Source organism: Elgaria multicarinata, chromosome 2 (assembly GCF_023053635.1).
Source record: "Elgaria multicarinata webbii isolate HBS135686 ecotype San Diego chromosome 2, rElgMul1.1.pri, whole genome shotgun sequence".
Taxonomy (NCBI): Eukaryota; Metazoa; Chordata; class Lepidosauria; order Squamata; family Anguidae; genus Elgaria; species Elgaria multicarinata.
In genome coordinates this window covers 176,251,673-176,273,326 of record NC_086172.1, presented here as the reverse complement: position 1 = coordinate 176,273,326, position 21,654 = coordinate 176,251,673, and the positions used below count along the sequence as shown (strand labels likewise).

At 45.2% G+C, this 21,654-nt stretch overlaps 1 protein-coding gene across 2 annotated transcripts; it reads left to right on the top strand.

Moving 5' to 3' along the window:
* The first annotated feature begins 212 nt into the window (after window positions 1-212).
* Window positions 213-16,082, top strand: OTX2 (orthodenticle homeobox 2). 2 transcript variants are annotated; one of them, XM_063147677.1, is made up of 4 exons: window positions 213-309; window positions 3,122-3,133; window positions 4,199-4,350; window positions 15,462-16,082. In XM_063147677.1, the coding sequence occupies exons 1-4, from the start codon at window positions 213-215 to the stop codon at window positions 16,080-16,082; spliced, it is 882 nt and encodes a 293-aa protein (XP_063003747.1). The 2 variants fall into 2 exon arrangements, with proteins under 2 accessions (XP_063003747.1, XP_063003746.1); XM_063147676.1 differs by lacking the exon at window positions 3,122-3,133.
* Window positions 16,083-21,654: the final 5,572 nt, after the last annotated feature.

The following is a 21,654-nucleotide window of genomic DNA, read 5'->3' as shown; positions in this document are numbered from 1 at the left end:
CTGCCTCTTTCTCTCAATTTAGACTCCAGGTCTCCAGTCTTCCGCTGAAGACCTCCATCCAAAGCTCCAGAAGACAAAGACGAAGGAGGAGGAGGAGGAGAAGAAGAAGAAGAAGAAGAGGATAACCGGGAGACCAAGAGCTGCCTCCTCTTCCTGTCCATCCCATCCCTGGAATTTCAGCCATCTTTCCTCCTCCACACCACAATTTTAGCATGATGTCTTATCTTAAGCAACCACCTTATGCAGTCAACGGACTGAGTCTCACCACCTCCGGGATGGATCTCCTCCATCCCTCGGTCGGGTACCCAGGTAAGCAAAAGAGGGGTCGCCTCCCTGGATGGGATCAGGCCCTTAGATGAAGCATGGGGGGGGGGAGGTGTAGGAACATGTTGAGCCGGTTCCAACACCCCTCTCCCACCCACAATCCATTCTGGCCTGAGCAGTGGACTGGAGTTTTATAGGCCTGGTTCACACAACACGCTAAACCACGCTGCTTCACTACAAAATGGTTAACCGGAATGCATTAACCTTAATGCAGTCCATGAACCATTTTGTGGTTAAGCAGCGTGGTTTAGTGTGTTGTGTGAACAGGGCCACTGTTTCTGATGGACCCTTTGATGGGATGCCTGCTCCAGCAGGATTGTTTAGGACGGCATCTTTCAGGGGGGGGGGAAAGAAAAGAGAAAGATAGAAAAGAAATCTTCCCCATTTCCTAGTTACGGAAATCACAGGAATGTCTGTAGAACTCTGCATTTCCTGGACAGTGTGTTCCGGAGTCTAATCAAGCTCTTTTTGCTTCCAAAGATTGATTGGATCTAAATTGAAGAGTGGAGGTGATGGAGAGTGGGTACGGTATATGTATTTAGACACGGGTTGGGGGCTTTTTAAGCATGGATAGGGGTGGGGAAAATATTAGGGCTTCCCACCCTCCAGTGAATTTGCAGCCCTCATGAAAGACTCCTGAGCAAATGTAGCAGGCATGGTCTGGAATGAGAGCAGAGGTCCTCTTATGGATCAGTAATTGGTCAAAGAACAGCAAGCAGAGAGAGGAATAAATGGTAGTTTCTCCCAAAGGAGGGATGTAAACAATGGGGTCCAATAGGGTGCTGTACTGGGACCAGTGCTTTTCAAATTGTTCATAAATAACTATCTGTCAGGGAAGCTTTAGGGTGGATTCCTGCATGGAGCAGGGGGTTGGACTCGATGGCCTTGTAGGCCCCTTCCAACTCTGCGATTCTATGATTAGGAATGAGCAGTGTAGGTGGCCACGTTTATTTGTTCATTTGATTTGTATCCTAGCTTCCTACCAAAAATAGCACCAAATTATTTAGGATGGTTAAAACAAAAAGGGGGTTGCAATGAGCTCCAAAGGGATCTCTCCGAACTGGGAGCATGGGCGTCTTAATGGCAAATGTAGTTCAGTGTAAGCAAGTGTAAAGTGGGGCAAAAAAAATCCCAACTTCACGAATACGCTGATGGGATCTCATCTAGTGGTGACCGGCCAAGAAAGAGAGCTTGGGGTTGTGGTGGACAGCGCGATGAAAATGTCGACCTGGGCCACAGCTAGACCTAAGGTTGTAAGCCGCCCAGAGAGCTTCGGCTATGGGGCGGTATATAAATCTAATAAATAAATAAATAAATAAATAAATAAATAAATAAAATCCTGGGATCATCCAGGGTTCGCCCCTGCCTGAGCACTGGATCCCCTGTGTGTCATCTAGGTGAACAGGTTTGACCCCTGGACCATCCAGGGATAAACCTTAGGTCTAGCTATGGCCATAGAGATAGATTTGGAATGTTGCTATTGTATTTTACCATCTCCCCTGCTGCTCCACATGTCCCTGGATTTAAGTTAGACGCACACTGGATACAACCCGCCGAACACAACTCCGAGGGTGGTGCCCACTTAGGCCACAGCTAGACCTAAGGTTTATCCTGGGATCATCCAGGGTTCGCCCCTACCTGAGCACTGGATCCCCTGTGTGTCACCTAGGTGAACAGGTTTGATTCCTGGATGATCCAGGGATAAACCTTCGGTCTAGCAATGGCCCCGATGTGTGTTGCTGTGAAAAAGGCAAATTCCATGTTAGGCATAATTAGGAAAGAAATCGAAAATAAAACCGCCAATATCATACTGCCCTTATACTAATGTATTGTGTGACCACACTTGGGATACTGTATACAGTTCTGGTGACTGCAACCTTAAAAAGGATATTACAGAGTTGGAAAAAGTACAGAAAAGAGCAGCTAAATGATCAAGGGGCTGCAGCAACTCTCCAGTGATGAGGAAAGGATGCAACATCTGGGTAGCTTAAAAAAAAGTGAGTAAGGGGAGACATGACAGAGGTGTATAAAATTATGCCTGGTACCAAGAATGTGGATAGGGAGATATTTTTCTCCCTTTCTCATAATACTAGAACTCTTTGGGGTCATCCTATGAAGTTGATTGGTGGGAGATTCAGGACAGGTAAAAGGAAGTTTTAGGGAGAGGGCCTAAGGGAGAGGGCCTTCTCAGTGGTTGCCCCCCCCCCCCCCGACTGTGGAATGATCTTCCCGATGAGGCTCGCCTGGCGCCAACATTGTTATCTTTTCGGCACCAGGTCAAGACTTTTCTCTTCTCCCAGGCATTTTAACAGCATTTAACAACGCTAAGTTTGTTTTTAATGGACCCCAGAATTGTTGTTTTTAAATGGATACTGTTGTTTTTATACTGTTTTTATGTTTTTTTTTTAAAAAATGTATACTTTTAATGTTTACTATTTTTAATTGTTGTAAACTGCCCAGAGAGCTTCAGCTGTGGGGCAGTATATAAATGTAATAAATAAATAAATAAAATAAACTTTGGAATTTCCTATCACAAATGTAGTATGGCCTAGATAGCAAGGGGATTGGACAAAATTCCCAGGGGAGAAGGCTATCAATGGCTACTAGTCCTGATGGCTATTTGCTACCTCCGGGATCAAAGGCAGGAAGCCCATGTACAACAGTTTCTGGGGGAGCAAGGGCGGGCGGCTGACGTTGTACTCATGTCCTGCTTGCGGGTTTCCCTGTGGGCAGCTGGTTGGCCACTGTGAGAACAGAATGCTGGACTAGATGGACCCTTGGTCTGATCCAGCATCAGGGAGCTTCTCATGTTCTCTTACTCACGGTCTCTGTGTACATTTCTCAGCCCGATCCCAGATGGGCTTACTCGCAAAGCAAGTCCTGTGCTCTGTTCAACTCACTCCTGGGTTAGTGTGCACAGGACCACAGCTTTAGCTCTGTGCTCTGCTGCAGTGTGCATCTATGTGCCTGGCCCAGTTTCAACTGTCTATGGGGTTCGTTGTCCTTCTTGTTAGCATGCTTAGATTCCCACTGAGATCTGTGGGACTTACTCTCGAGTAATGTCTTTGTGGCTCCTCCTCCAGTCTCCTGAGATAAGGCTACAATCTATTCACTTCCCTGACAGTAAAGCCCTATTAAACTTGATGGGTTTGCTTCTGAGTAGACTTATAGGAGTTTCTGGCATGGCATCCTCTCTTCTGATCACCACCAGATTGTATTGGTTAAGGTTAGACAGTGACCTGTACAGCCCGGTCCCTTGCACATATTTACTTGGAAGTAAGTCCCATTCTGATGAACAACATTTTCTCCTAGAGAGGTGTAGATTGGACAGCTGCCCAGGTAGATCCTAGCCATGGTTACGCAGAATGAAGCCTCCAAAGGGATTCCTTTGCAAGTGAATGTGGATTTGGTCGCTGGTTGCCATCTTCTGCACTTTGTTTTGGGGAGTCGATCCTCCATGAAGCAAGTGTGGGACCAACTTCTGAGTAGACATGCCTAGGGATCTGGCTCCAGTCCAAGGAGGCACACCTCTTTGGCAGGAAGTCCTAGTGTCCTGTGTGATCTTCTGAACAGACATGCCACAAGGCCCCTGCAGTGTAGTACACAATAAATAATATTTGCTCACAAGAGGGTCCACCATGGACTTCTCAGATTTGCTTCTGAGGGGAAAAACACGCTTCACCTCAGGATTATCCAAAGTTTCTGGCTTGACTGCCTTTTGGGGTTGGCTTGCATGCCACGTGGAAGGGCAAGGCATATCCCCCAGTTCTGTGACTCCAACGGGGGAGGGCGGTCCGGTAGTTGTCTTGGCTTCTCTTGAGATGGCCGCTCCTTGGCTTCTCCTGACATCCTTTCCTTGGCTTTCCTTCTCCAGCCACTCCACGGAAACAGCGGAGGGAGCGCACTACCTTCACCAGAGCCCAGCTAGATGTCCTGGAGGCTCTTTTCGCCAAGACTCGCTACCCGGACATCTTCATGCGTGAGGAGGTGGCCCTCAAAATTAACCTCCCAGAGTCCAGAGTGCAGGTAAGCCCAGCAGGAGGTAGTGGTGGCCTGCCTCTTCTTTTCTTCCAGCTTAGTTCTAGGCAGGCCAGATCCCACACAGCTCACTTCTAAGATCCCACACAAGAGGTTGGAGGAGGCCTGGTGGACCAACATTTCAAATGTTAGTGTTGGGGAAGGGGCCAAGAGATTTGAGTGTGTGTCTGTGTGGTGGGAGTAGATATTCTTCATAACAAGCTTCAATGGCCTCACAATCTGTCAGGGATGCTTTAGGGTGGATTCCTGCATTGAGCAGGGGTTGGACTCAATGGCCTTGTAGGCCCCTTCCAACTCTGCTATTTTATGATTCTATATGTGGGTGGTGGAAACAAATATGGAGGTAAGGAGACCTCTCCCCCCACTTTCCTAAATCAGCCTTCCCCAACTTCAGTACCATCCAGATCTGTTGGACTGCAAGTCCCATCATTCTCAGCCAGCATAGCCGATGGCTGTGGCGGCTGGTGGCTCCAATGTCAATGGAGCAGTGAATCCACTCCGTGTTTTAGTTGGAACCAGTCAGAATTCTGAAGGAGCTATCCAAGGTTCAGAGCACCTTGGAGAGCTCCTTTAGAGATCTGACTGGCTCTGACTGAAACTTGGAGCGGATTCGCTGCTCCACTGTCATTGGAGCCACCAGCTGCCAATGGTCGAGACTTCTGGGAGTTGGACGTCCAAAACATTTGGAGGAGACCAGGTTGGGGAAGGCTTCCCTAGATGGAGAGAAAGTGGAACTGTTGAAAGTCCATGCAGGGGCAGTCCTGTTGAGGCCCTCCAGCTCTTGTTGGACTGCTGGGGATGATGGGAGTTGTAGTCCAACAGCAGCTTGGAGGGCCTCAAGCTGACCACCCCTGAGTTGATGCCTTCTGATAGGCCGGATGACTTCCAATCTTAGTTTTATGACACTTTGCATGTTAACTAGTGGACCGCTGCTGTGAGAACTGATGGGTGGTTGTTGGTGGTGATGGGTTCTAGAGCTTAGATGGCTTTCAAGGGGGGGACTAGATGCCGTTGGAAGAGAAGGAGATAGAGGGGTCTGTCCCTCACAATGAGCCATGATAGCTCAATAGAGCCAAGCCTCTGGGTCACAAAGCAGTGAACCTCTGCCTACTGGTTGATGGGGAGCAAATGGTGTGTGTGTGTGTGTGTGTGTGTGTGTGTGTGAGAGAGAGAGAGAGAGAGAGAGAGAGAGAGAGAGAGAGAGAGAGAGAGAGAGAGAGAGAGAGAGATGTGACCTTCATACCTTCTTCGCGGGCTTTCCAGAAGCATCTTGTTGACCACTGTTGGAAACCGGATGCCAGGCTAGCTGGGCAAGTGTGACCTTTCCAGAGGTTGTTGAGCTGCAACATTCATCAGCCCTCGCCAGCATCGCCAATGGTAGTCACACTCCAACAACTTCCAGAGAGCCACAATTTCCCCTATCCCTGAGATAGGCATCCTTCGGTCTGATCCAGAAGAGTTCTCATTTCAAGCTCTTAACACCAGCCTTCTCCAAACTGTAGTCCAGATGTGTTGGACCACAACCCCCATTGCCCACAATCAGCAATTGGCTTTTGGCTGGGGAAAGCTCACCTTCTCTGAAGAGCAGGTCATGCACCAGGTTTCTGGGGAGGAGCCCTTCTCTACAGCTTGTAAGACTAGACCTGCTTTGCTTCACTAGTGCTGGAGACCATCATTTTCTGTCTGGCTTGCCTTCCTTCACTCACTAGAACCTTGATGCAGCCGTGTGGCTTATTTTTCTCTTCTCAAGAACTCCTGGAGTGTCTGTTAGGGTCAGTGCCCTCCTCCTCCTCCTCCTCCTCCTCCTCCTCCTCCTCCTCCTCCTCCTCCTCCTCCTCCTCCTCCTCCTCCTCCTCCTCTTCTTCTTCTTCTTCTTCTTCTTCTTCTTCTTCTTCTTCTTCTTCTTCTTCTTCCTCTTCCCCATCCTCCTCCTCCTCCTCCTCCTCTCCTCCTTCTTCTTCTTCTTCCTCTTCCCCTCCTCCTCCTCCTCCTCCTCCTTCTTCTTCTTCTTCTTCTTCTTCCTCTTCCCCCTCCTCCTCCTCCTCCTCCTCCTCCTCCTCCTCTTCTTCTTCTTCTTCTTCTTCTTCTTCTTCTTCTTCTTCTTCTTCTTCTTCTTCCTCTTCCCCATCCTCCTCCTCCTCCTCCTCCTCCTCCTCCTCCTTCTTCTTCTTCCTCTTCCCCCTCCTCCTCCTCCTCCTCCTTCTTCCTCCTCCTCCTCCTCCTCCTCCTCCTCCTCCTTCTTCTTCTTCTCCTTCTTCTTCTTCTTCTTCTTCTTCTTCTTCTTCTTCTTCTTCCTCTTCACCCTCCTCCTCCTCCACCTCTTCTTCTTCTTCTTCTTCTTCTTCTTCTTCTTCTTCTTCTTCTTCTTCTTCCTCCTCCTCCTCCTTCTTCTTCTTCTTCTTCTTCTTCTTCCCCCTCCTCCTCCTCCTCCTCCTCCCCCTTCTTCTTCTTCTTCTTCCTCCTCCTCCTCCTCCTCCTCCTTCTTCTTCTTCTTCTTCTTCCTCTTCCCCCTTCTCCTCCTCCTCCTCCTCCTCCTCCAACAACTTTGTGCAGTAGACCCTGGCATTTTGGTTCAGCTGTGTAAGTGTGGATTCCCTCACACAGCGGGTGTTCTCACAGTTGCTTGAGATGTGTCTTCATAAACATGGCTGCCATTTCAGATTTAATCATGCAAGGTGGGGCAGGAAGATTTTTTTTTTTTTAGCAAGTCTTAAAGCTTGCTGTTAATTAATATTGCTATTCAGTATTAAATCTCACCCTCCTCCACCCATTGATGTATTTTCAGGGCGTTTGTTTGACTACTTTTCTATACCTCTTATGACTATAGCAAGCTTATAAACACATGCTAATCAATCACACACATGTTTATTTCACACTCATCTCTCCATTTGTTTAGCCAGAGAAATCTAGGAGCTGCTGGTAGGATAATCACATTGGATCTGAAAGGATGAGGCAGAATAGGGCGGCATGCCATGATACCTCCCTAAATCTGGAAGCCAGATTTTAAGGTACAAAACCTGACATGCTATCCATCAGCTCTGAATTTATTTGCACTTGAGGATCACTTCACAGGATGCATTTTTGCTTTTTGCTTAATTTGGCACCTTCGGTTGGCCCTACCTAGCACGGTGGCTTTCAGATGTGTTGGACTACAGCACCCAGAATCCCCAGCCAGCCTAGTAGCCCCACACATCTGGAAGGCACCATGTTGGGGAAGGTCGACCGTGCATGATTTATGCATTCATTGATGAACGCCAAAATTGAAATCTGCGAATGTGATGCGTTTGCAAACTCTGTTGTCGTTCGGTAAATGTATTGGAGAACAGCAGGTTTGAGAGCTAGACCAGGCTTTGCTGCAGTTGCTAAGGTGTGAAGAGACACTTAAAAAATGGGGGTTGAGTCTGAGAGAAGATGGAGCCTGAGAAGGAAACTCATCCATTTTCTCTGAATTTGCACCAAGTTTCCCACTAATATCTATTGCTGCTTCAGAACATTTTATCATTAGAATATCATAAGACTAAGCATACTTGCCTTTCATCTCGTGAACCTATTGACCAACCAGTCTGTATTTGTATTATCAAATAAGAAGTGGGTCTTGATTTTTCTATTTATTTTTAAATTTTTCACTTCTCTCTCTGAACAATTTTCACCCATTGACATTGCATTCAAGACAGATCCCTGACTGATCTCTGTCTTGTAAAAACAACAGAAACCATCTCCCCTCCCGCACCCCACACCCATCCCTGGCGCACGTGCACACACACACACACACACACACACACATCACCCCCTTCTCAGTGTTTATTTAAATTGGGTGTAGTCCAGGCTCCAATGAAATGAATGGAGATTTTTGCCGTTGAATCCAATGCCTATCAGAAAAAACAGACTTCTGGGTTTTGTACTTTTTTTTCCCCAGTGAGGGCTCAGCTTTACCCTCCTGTAAATCAGGACATAGAAATGGGCCATGGTGCAGGGTGTAACCCCAAAATTGATCTACATGACAGCCATCACTTAGTAGATCTCCAAGGAGAATGCAAACCCCATGGCTGGGGAAAGCTGCCCCCATTCAATTGGCTTCCTGATCCTAAGTATATTTACAAGGTTGTTCACATGTTACAGAACTCCTACAACAAAGACCTTTTTTTCCTGGTAAGAAGTAGTAGGTCAAAAGCAGATCATAATCACACACACCCCAAAATACCTGTACCCCAACCACCTCCCATTGCTTATATCATCACACATTCACACATTTCAATTTATACGCAAGTTTCCTGTTACTTTCATGTAAGAATTAATAGCCTTTGAAATGATCCTTACCCTGAAAGCGAAGTCCATTGATTCCAACAGAAGTTGTTTTCCTATAAGCATGAAAAGGAATGAGTTACCAGGATATTTGCAGTAAAGGGGTACAGCAGATTTGCAGAAAGAGGAGGACCCAGGAGAGACTTGCTGACATTGCGTCTTGGACTAATAAGATATGCTAAACTACAGGGAGCAGCAAGGCACATTTACACCACAGACTTAAACTGGTTTAATAGCCTTTCACTCTCTCCAGGAAACCCTGGGAACTGGAGTACTGTGAGGTGGCCTACGGACCTCTGAAAGAGAATTCACAGCGCTCTTACGAAAGCACTACTACCATGGGGCTTTGGGGGAAGTAATGACAGTTAAACAGGTGAAAAACCAATATCTGCCTATAGTAGAGAGATGCCCATGAGGGATTCTCTCCTTCTCTCTCTCCCTCTTTCTTTTTTGGGGCCAGTTCAGACAACACACTAAGCCATGGTTAGGCCGCTAACCCTTTTGCAGCAAATGGTTAGTGAGTGTGTTTAAACCGTGGCTATGTAGCCACCATGGTTAGGAATGGTTCACAAGCTAAACCATCATGTTTAGCTCAAAATGCTTAACCACCGTGGCTTAGCATGTCATCTGAACAGGCTCTTTCTTTGTTTGTTCCTTCCCCCCCCTTCCCTCTTTCTTTTCTTTCATTTATTCTAAATACATTTCTTAGAAATTACCTTTATTTCAGTGGAATAGGCTTCATACGTTACACGGAGGCAAACCTGGGTTCTCAGTTGCTGAACGTTTACTCAACAGGGCGATTGCAGCTAATCGCAGCCTCCTTACAGATGTGCTGGTATCAGAGACATGTAAAACATGTAACGCAGGAAATATTTTGGAGGGATAAGTTGAAAACATGTTCAAGATGTAATGTAGGATACAGCTTCTTGGGTCGTCCAGGGGTCAAACCTGTTCATCTAGGTGACAGACAGGGGAACCAGTGCTCAGGCAGGGGTGAACCCTGGATGATCCCAGGATAAACCTTAGGTCTAGCTGTGGCCTAACTCTCAGTGAAATTAGAAGGGATTGGTACCTCTACACACAAAATATCCAAAACACCACTATGCACTGTGCCATATATGCCTACGATAGAGAGCCATGACTCATTGAAGTTCTTTGACATATGTCATAGAGAGCTCCGGCTATTGGGCGGTATAGAAATGTAATAAATAAAATAAAATAAAATAAATACATAAAATCCACAGAACGTGGAACCCGTATTTGCCCATTCACAATAAAAATACAGACTTATATGCCTGACATATAACTGCTAATAATAATAATAATTTTTTACATGTCAGCATAAAATTTGCAACATGTGTCAACACAATGAAGACCTGAGCAAAGGTGTTTATGTGTATTTATTTATTTATTTATTTATTTATTTATTTCAGACTTTTTTTTAATCCCTCCATTCTATTAAGAAAACAACAAGAACTCAATCATATTGGCTAACAATATAAATGATAACAAAATAAAAACAGCAAACTCAACGCTACTATAAGCAGTAAAAAATAATTTCAATTAATAAACAACTATTTAACACCCAATCAAACATTTAAAATAGTAATGCAGAACTAGGGTGACCACAGGAAAAGGAGGACAGAGCTCCTGTGTCTTTAACAGTTGTATTATTATTATTATTATTATTATTATTATTATTATTATTATTATTATTATTATTTTATTTTATATAGCAGCATCAATGTACATGGTGCTGTACAGAGTAAAACAGTAAATAGCAAAGGAAATTTCAGCAGGTGTCATTGGTATATATGGGGAACCTGGTGAAATTTCCTCTTCATCACAACAGTTAAAGCTGCAGGAACTATACTAGAGTGACCAGCTACAAAAGAGAGCAGGGCTCCTGCAGCTTTAACTGGTGTGATGAAGAGGGAATTTCACCAGGTTTTCCATATATACAAACGACACCTGCTGAAATTCCCTTTTCTATGCAACTGTTAAAGATACAGGAGCCCTGTCCTCCTTTTCATATGGTCACCTTATGCAGAAAAATATTAAGAAAGAGTTTTGCCTGGCAGGGTGAGAATCGGGACGAATATAATGCCATAGGCCACAGCTAGACCTAAGGTTTATCCTGGGATCATCCAGGGTTCGCCCCTGCCTGAGCACTGGATCCCCTGTGTGTCACCTAGATGAACAGGTTTGACCCCTGGACGAACCAGGGATAAACCTTAGGTCTAGCTATGGCCTTCATCTTGGTTCTATACAAACTTCTCCCTTCTCTTCCTCTTTTTATCCCTTTCTCCTCTTCTTCGTCCCCCCCCCTCAATATTCAGAATTAAACTAGCAGAGGGTGTGAGGGTCATGCAGCAACGTGTGCCCGCTACTTCAGGCATTAGATTTTGCATCCTACAAAGGTAGCGGATTGTGCCTGGTTTTTAAAATAAATAAAATGTTCGGCATTGGGCAGCAGAGACACACCTCCATTGCGGGATTGGGCAAGCTCATTGTATACCTTTCCTAGAGTGGTTGTGCCAGAGCAGTACCAAGACGTTGGTATTCTGCAAAGAATAGAGTGACCATATGAAAAGTAGGACCGGGCTCCTGTATCTTTTAACAGTTGTGTAGAAAACGGGATTTCAACAGGTGTCATTTGTATGCATGCAGCACCTGCTGAAATTCCCTCTTCATCACAACAGTTAAAGCAGCAGGAGCCCTGCCCTCTTTTGTAGCTGGTCACTCTAGTATAGTTCCTGCAGCTTTAACTGTTGTGATGAAGAGGGAATTTCACCAGGTGCTGCATGCCTCAAAAGGACACCTGATGAGATTCCCTTTTCTACACAACTGTGAAAGGTATGGGAGCCCTGTCCTCCTTTCCATATGGTCACCCTAACAAAGAAGGCCGGCTCCAGGTTTGGAGCCGGCCTTCCCAAAGTGATGGCCCCCCTCCCAAAGTGATTCTGCCTTTTCACCACCATTGTCACTAGCCGCTCTTCCTCTTCCTCGTCTTCCTCATCCTTGCTAGCTCTTGCTTGCTAGACAGGCAGAGAACCAGGGAGCAAGCAGGTCGGGGCATTGGCTGCCTCTCTTACCATCATTGCTCTGGGCCACAGTGAGTGGCCAGCAAACAAGCAGCTTGCCATGGTGAAGTGGAGGAGCCAGTCCATGGGGCTCTTGCTTCTGCTAGGGTGACGGTCCTGGGCAGGTGGCCATCCAAGCCTACCTTGTCTACAGAAAACTGTATGAGTGCCTGGGGTTAGTTTGGAGGTGCTTCTGCAGCACTGCTGGACACTTGCTGGGGTGGGGGGGAAGGAGAAGAAGAGGTGTGTGTGGGTGTGTGGGTGTCTATAACATGCTCTTCTCGATCTCTTCTTAATCCTCCCAGAGTGCAGGACATGGAATAACAGGCCCAAGTTAAAGGAAGCCAGATTCCAGTTGGACATCAGGAAAAACTTCCTGACTGTTAGAGCAGTACGACAATGGAACCAGTTACCTAGGGAGGTTGTGGGCTCTCCCACACTAGAGGCTTTCAAGAGGCAGCTGGACAACCATCTGTCAGGGATGCTTTAGGATGGATTCCTGCATTGAGCAGGGGGTTGGACTCGATGGCCTTGTAAGCCCCTTCCACCTCTGCGATTCTATGATTCTATGATTCTATGATCCTGGTGGTTCCACATGGACCTGTGGGACATTTGGAGTCCACCAGTAGAAGAGCCTTTAGTGTGGTGGCCCCCTTCTCTTTGGAACTCCCTGAGCCCTGGAGGTCAGACAGGCACCAAAACTAGGCTGCTTCCGGCGCCTCTTGAAAACAACTCAATTTCTAGAAGCCTTCCTCAACTCAACTGACAAGCGTCTGTATTTATTTATTTTTTTATTTATTTATTACATTTCTATACCACCCAATAGCCGAAGCTCTCTGGGCGGTTCACAAAAAAACCGGCCCTTTGTTTTAAATCAAACAGTTTTAATTTGTTTTTGTTTTTTAATCTTTCCTTTTGTACTGTTCTTTATACCTATGTGCACTGCTCCAGAATCTTGTAAATAAATAAATAAATAAATAAATAAATAAAATAATAAAGCTGTTCTGCACATTCTCTGGGGTGAGGTGATAGAATGCACTGCTCCATTTCAGACCACATTTTTGAATGTTCGTGTACAATTTGCAGGGAGTTTTATTTCCATGGGTGGGGCATTCTGAAACAGCACACACGCCCCAGCTAAAGAGGTCCAATCCATTCTGCCACATCCCAACCCTACCACCTCATTCCCACCTTGTTCAAAGGCAGGCTTGCTTAGACCTGGCCTCCATCTTTTCAGACGTAGCCTCGGGAGGGAGTAAGGACGGCAGACCAAGGCAATGAAGGATGCTCTCCGGAGAGCTCACGCACCTTGGAGAGTTGAAGGGGTTATGTTGAGAGAAGGAGAGGGAGGACAAGTGGGGATTGGCAGCCCCAGTCTAAGATGGCATTGCTTGAGAGTAAATCCCATTGATCTGGGTACAGCTGACGTTTACATGTGTGCGTTTTCATGTCGGTCCTATATCCTGCTGTGAATGAGAACAAGAAGCAGCAGAGGGTTACTGTGCTCCAGTTGTGGGTATCTCCTTCCCAGCTCATTGCTCCCCTTTCAAAGGCCTGATCCTGTAGGTGGGCTGGAGTAGGGTGACCACAGGAAAAGGAGGACCGGGCTCCTGTATCTTTAACAGTTGTATTGAAAAGGGAATTTCAGCAGGTGTCATTGGTATATATGAAGAACCTGGTGAAATTCCCTCTTCATCACAACAGTTAAAGCTGCAGGAGCTATACTAGAGTGACCAGATTTCAAAGAGGGCAGGGCACCTGCAGCTTTAACTGTTGTGATGAAGAGGGAATTTCACCAGGTTCCCCATATATACAAATGACACCTGCTGAAATTCCCTTTTCAGTACAACAATTAAAGATACAGGAGCCCGGTCCTCCTTTTCATATGTTCACCTTAGTCTGGAGGGGAATGCAATATACAGCCCTAGCAGCCTTCCCTCCTACCCAATGGCTCCCTTAATTGTTAACCCACCGCTCCTAATACTCTGTGCTTTTTAATTAAGGGCTTGACTTCAATAGGACTTAAGTGGAAGTCCTTGGGGTACCCTAAGCTGGCAAGCTTACTAGCTTGGGAGGGGCTTCCGCCCACCCCCTTTCCCCAAAGTGGCCTTATTAAGCAATTGGGTTTGCTTGGTTCTACGTGTGAAGTCGTTGGTAGTAAAAATCCCTGAGGTTGCATCGATGCCATGGAGACGTTTCCCACACCTGTTTCCCCTTCGGGGTCTCTGATACAGATGTGGTGATGATCCCTTGAATAGGAAGGCTGTGAAGCATCTGTTTGTTGCAAAGAAAACCAGACCGGATAAGTATTTGTTAAGGATATCTCAGGTATGATGGAGAAAGTGGGTGAAATGGAGATGGTGGAGTCAAACACTTGGCCTTTCCAAGGTCTAGATGTCTACTGTATTGGGCAAGCTGAGAAGTCCCCATCCTAGATCAGCGTTGGCCCTGTGGAGGTACGCTGCTTCCATGATGCTGCTGCGCTTCCAACGTGGACTTCCATAGGACTAGAGCTGCTGCTAAAGTTAGTTCACCTGCAACTATCCTGGTTAGGTGTATTTGAACTGGGAGTATCCTGTTAGAGATGGCTCAGAATTTTGTTTCAGTTCCATTTTGATCAGAATTTACCAAAATTTGTGAAGTTCTCCATTAAAATGTGAGATCTTTAAGAAATTGAATGTGGGAGAAACCAAGATTTATCTAGCTCAGGATTTGAGTGCTTAGTTCTTAAAATTCTGGATTTTAATTGCTATTTATTCAATCTTGTTAGTCCTACACCTCTCCCCCCCCCCCTAAAAAATCCCACCAGGTATCTCATCTTTAACAACTCTTTGGCAAGTAGGCATGTCATGGTTCCTTCCCTCCATGCTGGCAACAGCTGTACCTATTGAATTTGGCTGGTGCAGATGTGTGCGAATTCTGTTTCAGTTTGCTTTTGATAAAAAGGGGGGGGGAGAACTCCCAAAGTTCACGAAGTTCTTCACATTTGAGTGAGAAAGAACTTGAGATTTAAAAAAAGGAATGTGGGAGAAAGTGAAATGCAGGCTTGCACATTCCTAGGCCAAAAAAAAAAAAAAAACCAAGTCAAGGAACTTTGAGGGAAGCAAAAAGTGGCATTGAGAAAACTTGCAAAATTTCACCAAAAATGCGAAGGCAGGTTATTAATTAGGTTGTGCTGTGTGGGTATCGTCCGTCTGTCACCAACACTGGCATCCTTTGGGGAGTCCAGCACACTAAAAGCAATCCTTCCACACACTAGCCAAAGCCAATCAGACCTGGAATTAGAGTTGCCACCAAAAGCAAAAAAAAAATTTGAGACGGATATGCTCTTTGTCCCCAGGGACCAATCTTCCCTGCCTTGCAGCATCTTCTAGTGGGCCAATACTAGGTCGTCACCTGCTTGAACAAAGCCTGCAAGGAATTCTGGAGGCAGGGGAAAAGGCATTGGGAGAGATTCATGACATTTCTCAATGGAATTCCACCTGCCTTGAAATTCTATCATCTAAGTACCCTTTCTCAGCCTGGTGTCCTCCAGATGTTTTGGACTACAGTGTAGCATGCCGCATCCATCCATGCATCCATCCAACACACCTGGAGGGCATCAAGTTGGTTAAGGCTGATCTCCTGGTGATGACCACTCTTGTCCCTTTTGGTTTTGCTGTGACCAATACGGCTAACCGACATTGCTCTTCCTCTTTCCTCTTGGTTTTCCAGGTATGGTTCAAAAACCGTCGGGCCAAGTGCCGCCAACAGCAGCAACAGCAGCAGAACGGGGGCCAGAACAAAGTGAGGCCTGCAAAGAAGAAAAGCTCTCCGGCCCGAGAAGTGAGTTCAGAGAGTGGCACCAGTGGGCAATTCACGCCTCCGGTCAGTACCTCCGTTCCGGCCATTTCCAGCAGTAGCGCTCCGGTGTCCATCTGGAGCCCTGCTTCCATCTCCCCCCTCTCAGACCCCCTGTCCACCTCTTCTTCATGCATGCAGAGGTCTTACCCGATGACCTACACTCAGGCTTCTGGCTACAGCCAAGGATATGCTGGCTCCACCTCCTATTTTGGAGGGATGGATTGTGGATCTTACCTGACCCCTATGCATCACCAGCTCCCAGGACCAGGGGCTGCCCTTAGCCCCATGGGTACCAATGCCGTGGCCAGCCATCTCAACCAGTCTCCAGCTGCACTCTCCACCCAGGGCTACGGAGCTTCAAGTTTGGGGTTTAACTCAACTACTGATTGCTTGGATTATAAGGACCAAACAGCCTCCTGGAAGCTAAACTTCAACGCTGACTGCTTGGATTATAAAGACCAGACATCTTCGTGGAAGTTCCAGGTTTTGTGAAGACCTGTTAGTAGGAACTCTTTGTGATAAACAATAATAATAATGACGATGATGATGATGATGATGATGATGATGATAATAATAACAACAACAACCGATGATGACGTTGAGACAGACAAGACAAGACAATACCCATGGTGGGTTGGACGTTCCAGTTGTAGTCAGGTCTTTGGTTTAAATTAAAGAGAAATGCGAACAGGACACAAATTAAATAAGCAACGATCCACAAAAAGACAATGCCCATGATCATTCTCCCAATTTCATCTGTATCTCAGAAGCTCTAGAAAGGAAAGAAAGGAGGAGGAAGGACGCCTTATGTGGACAGAGAGCAGGATCGCAAAGCCACGGTGTTCTTCATAGTTTTAGCCAACTGTTGGGTTTCTCCTTGGGCGGGGGATTGGGTTCTTTTCTTAAAAAGGAAATTGTCTAGATTTTTTTTTCGTGTGTGTGTGTGTGTGTGTGTGTGCGTGTGCGCGGAAAGAATACATCACTCTCCCTCTGCCCTCTCCAATTTCCAAATTTGTCATCCAACCCTTGGTTAAAATATTTTGTTTTTAATGGACAATGTCTATCTCTCTCTCTCTCTATCTCTCAAGCTCCTTCAGTTGCTTCAGGGCTAACATTTGGCAAAGTGGGCTTCAGGAGAACCAAACAAAGAAAGAAAGAACTTGGGTTCAGAGCTATGTGAGTTGTGAGACTGGTTGTCTTAGCTGCACTACTTTATTTAAGAGGGGGGAAAAATAAGAATAATGTCCATACAAAGTCAATATGTAGTTTTTAAGAGACAATCAGTGTGTGTCTTATATAAATGGTACATCTGTGGTTTTTAATCTGTGCTAGACTTTAAAACTGTGATCTCCTGTATTGTATGCAACTATGAACCCCACACCAGCAGGGGTTTGCTGTTATTTAAATAGGTTATAATTAACAGTGAAATTTGAGCAACTGAGTTACGTATGACCACCTCTCTCTCTCTCTCTCTCTCTCTCTTTCTTTCTCTCTCTCTTTTTTTTAAAAAATGCCTTTCACCAGAGGTAAACTGCACTGAAAAAAAAAACTTTTTACAACAAACTGTCTCTGAATGAATGAACCACCGAGATTTAAAAAAAAATATCAATCAATAAAAACACACAAGTACTTTCAAATTCACCTTGTAACATGATAGCTTACTGTTGGAAAAGCTAGCAGTAAGGAGAAAAATATATATTTAAGACATTGGTCAATTGCTCTGACTTTGAATTTCCAAACGGAGAAAATCATTGTTGTTTTTTATGCTTGCAGATGTGAAATTGAAAAAAAAAAAAGAGTTATATATGCATAAACCTTTTCTTTTCTGGATTTGGCAGATATGTATAATTATATTAAAATGGTTCTAGCACAAGTGATGGTCGTTGTCTTCCCACGTCCTTGCAAAGGAGTTGCAGATCCTAGGCATACTTACTTGTGGAGTAAGTCTCATTGAATTCAACGAGGTTGACTTCTGAGTAGTAAATGTATAGAATTGCACTCTTAGGAACTCAAATCCTCTTCCACCGGGTGGCAGGTTTAGCAGAGGCTGCAAGGTGTTTCCACTTGTGGTGTTCCCAAACCAGTTGAGATCTCTCTCTGGCAGGATTTACACTGCTGCTTTAAAACAGTTTGTAACAGTAGTGACAACAGTTGTGGCCCAGGACACACCCCATAGACAGTTTTCAAAACGTTTTCAAAGTGTCATATTCTGCTTACTGTAAATCTGGCTTCTCTCTCTCTCTCTCTCTCTCTCTCTCTCTCTCTCTCTCTCTCTCTCTCTCTCTCTCTCTCTCTCTCTCCATCCAAAACAATCCAGATTTCTGCTTCTTTTTGGTGCTTTAGCTGAGAAAATGAGTTCTGCTTCTCCCAATAGATTGGGGGGGGGGGATACGTTGGTTAAGACACAATAGAAATTCTGGTGGGGATTTTGGTTTTTTTTGGTTTTGTTGTGTGTGTTTTGTCGATTAATTTAGGGGTTGAAAAGGAGAGGGGGCGAGATAAAGAAGGGAGGGTGGGAGCGACCCGTTGTGTGTGTGTGTGTGGGGGCGCCACCGCTAAAGGGGTGTTTGAGCAACTCCTCTAAACTTTCTAAGAAGGGATAGGGTGTACTGGGAACAGGAGACCCAGTCACGCAGAAGTGATGGCGGCACAAAAGCGGTTGGGAAAAGTTTTTTTGAAAGCTATGATTTCTACAGCTGGACACAAAAGAGCCTTGAAGGACCCCCACCATTTTATTTTATTTTATTTTATTTGCTCCCCCGCCTCCCCAGTGAAACTACTAGAAAAATCGTCCTCTCTTTTAAGGGGAAAAATTGTGTTCCTGGATTTCTCTAACATCCCCCCCCCCCCACTTTTTATTTTATAGGTCGATGTAGAATTCAGCAGTTAGGAGTCAGTGGCATAAGAAATTAAAAAGATGAGCTCCTCACATTATTATTATTATTATTATTATTATTATTATTATTATTATTATTATTATTATTATTATTAGCATACCGCCCCATAGCCCTCTGGGCGGTTCACATAAAATAAAAACACTTAAAAACAATATACAAAGATTAAAAACCACAAAAACAAGCAAAATACACATACATTTAAAACCACTATAACACAACTTTAAAAACAATGAGCCAGAAAACAGACACCCACAACACATTAATTACTTTTTTACGGGATTCCCACTTCCCAGTTCTTTTAAAAAAAAAAATTATCTCCCCCCAAAAGTCATGTCCACCTTCCAGGAAACGGATCCTCCTGTCATCTGTAGTTGTGTCTTAATAAATTCATTGGGTTTGGGGGTCCAACGAGTTTTATTAAGAGGACAATGGAAATAATAACAAAATAACAATAACAACAACAATAATATCACCTGAATCATTGTTGGTTTATTTAACTTTTATTTGATCCATTAAAGCACAATTAAGCTACCAGTTGGGGAAGACACAAGAAGAAGAAATTAATGGGATGAAATCCGAATATCTGCTTCTATGATGGGGTTGTGGGTTGCGTTGAGATATATAATGCATTTAAAGGAAGCTTTTTATAAGACCTTGGGGGAGGGGGCAGCGGAAAGTGACCAGTTCATCCTAAAAGATGTCCTAAAAGATTTAAGTAACCGCCAAGGATTTCTCTAAAACTGATTCCAGCTTCCAAATTTTCCTCTTGACATCCCGATACCAGGAGATCTTCTTCTTCTTCTTCTTCTTCTTCTTCTTCTTCTTCTTCTTCTTCTTCTTCTTCTTCTTCTTCTTCTTCTTCTTCTTCTTCTTCTTCTTCTTCTTCTTCTTCTTCCCCCCCCCTTTTGATTTTTGTACGAACTCTGTGGGCCAAATTCATTTCAGATATTGCGATGGCCCCTCGGTTTTGTCACATCCGTTTTGCCTTTTTTTAAATCCGTTTTCTATTCCTAGAATCTCGACCTATGTGGGGGTGCGCGTGGAGCGCGCGCGGGGAGGGGTTTGGGGTGTGTGTGTGGATTCCCTTTTCTTTCAAGAAATGGGAATTTATCCTTTGGGTTGGTGCGTGCCCCGTAAATTCGAAGCCAGATTATCCTTTTCAAATAAACAAAGACCCAAAGATCAAATCTCAGATACGCGGAAGCGCTCTCTCGCTCTTTCTCTCTTTCCCTTGCCGGGGAGGAGGGGGGGAGGCGATTTTGGGATGAGGGTGGCCGACTTGAGTGACTGGGGAGCGAAGCGTCCTTTTGCTATTTATTGGCGCGGGAGTGGGTGGGTGGGTGGGGGAGAGACTGAAGACATCGGTCAGCAGGCTCCGCATCAAAGGGAAAGGACAGGAATTCTTGTCTTTCTCGAATCAGTTAGATTAGAATTAAACGTGTGTATGTGCGCGCGTGCGTGTATAGAGATTTCGGATGGAGTTTGCTTGGATTTCTCTAGGGAAATGTAGGAACGGTTGCAAACCAATGGGGAACATTTTTCTCCCCCCCCCTCTCCCCTCTCCCCCCAAGTCTCAAAAGGCAAGGGGAAAAGAAAGCATTCCTTCTCCTATAGGATGTCTTGGAAAGGGGTTCCAAAGCGATCAATAATATTTATTTCCCATTCCTCGAACTCTAGACCCGGGCTTCTTTACTGGGATGGAAGTTTCCCTTATATAAAGATTCATTCCGGAATCATGGCGTGCGTCAGCCTTGCATTTGCATCGGTGGTGTAGCCTTCCTCCTGGTTGTAAACGAACCAGATTGGGGAACGAACCTGTTTCCATAAAGCCTCGCTCGCTCGCTCGCTTGCTTGCTTGCTACTTACTCAGAAGGCTGTTCCGCAGAAAGACTTGGACGCCCCAAGTGTATTTTAGCAGACCCTGGAAATCGAATCCAACAGGTGACTTCGTAATTAATTCGTCTTTGTAATTCATCGACTTCCCCGCCTATTTCCTTCCACTTCGGTTGCAGGAAGAGCTGGTACACTTCAGTCGACTCTCCCGCGGTTTGGGTGACTAAAATGTAGTGAATTTTCTATTATTTGAATAGTGTAATGGAGGAAGAGAACTTCCAACGATTTTAAGTCTGAGCATTAATCCAGGGCTGGTGAGTTTCAGGCTGGAGGGATCCATTTTGATCTCTCTCGCACCCTAGATCCAGCAACCAGAGCGTGGTGCAAAAGATATAAGTATTATTAAAGAACTAGAAAATGTTGACCCTACGAATTTGAGCACGAACTGAGCTCACAGCCTTTCCGCATTTTAAAAAAATAAATCACCTGGATTACTTCAATTTTTCTTCATTTCAGCAGTACAATTTAGGCAATGGGAGACAGAAATCTTCGCTGCAAATTAGTTCTAGATTTACCTTCTGCCCATCCCTGGACTATTGGTTTCATTGGCACTTTCTTTGATTTCAAATCGAATTCAATCTGCAAGGAACGATTCGGAATAGTGGTGTGTTTGTTTTTAAAGTGGTGTGAATATATAGGCACGAGTGGAGGGATGTTTAGATGTTGTGCCCTTGAAAGAAAGAGGGGTAAAAGAACTTGGTCAGGGTAGAACCGGTGGCTAAGTTTGTTGTGAATGTTTGTTTGTTCATTTGTGTTTTAGTTTGGAGTAAGCCGCATAGAGCAGAGTGAGACTTACTTCCGAGCAAGCGTGGTTACCTTCCGAGCCAAGGGCAGGGATCTGTTATTTCTGAATAATCGTCATAAATATTTGAAATGGTCCTGAGCGATTTCCAACTGATATACACATATTTCTGCCACCAATAAATGCGGATAGGGTCGTGCAAAAGAATTGGATCGCAAAGGAGCCCACACCTCCACACGCCCCTCCGCTGAGGCTGAGATCCTGTGCATGTCTACTTGGGAGCAAACCCCACCCAACTGAGCACAGTAATTGTGCCTAAAATTTGGGTGTAAGAGATTAGATGCGCGCCCGCGCGCGCGCGCCTGTTTGTGTTGGGATGGTGGGCCATGACAAGGGATTTATATCACTCTGATGCATTTATTTAAACAAATACCACGCGGCCTGCGTTTCATTTTGATCCTTGCGAGCTGCTTTCATCACCGCCTGCCTCCTCCAGTGGATCCAAAGCTTGATCAGAACAACTTTCTGTTTT

Excerpts from the sequence above, each read along its gene's own strand:
- OTX2 (XM_063147677.1), top strand. The coding sequence starts at position 213 with ATGATGTCTTATCTTAAGCAACCACCTTATGCAGTCAACGGACTGAGT. Across the intron at positions 4,351-15,461 it reads TCCCAGAGTCCAGAGTGCAG|GTATGGTTCAAAAACCGTCG; the intron begins GTAAGCCCAGCA and ends TTGGTTTTCCAG.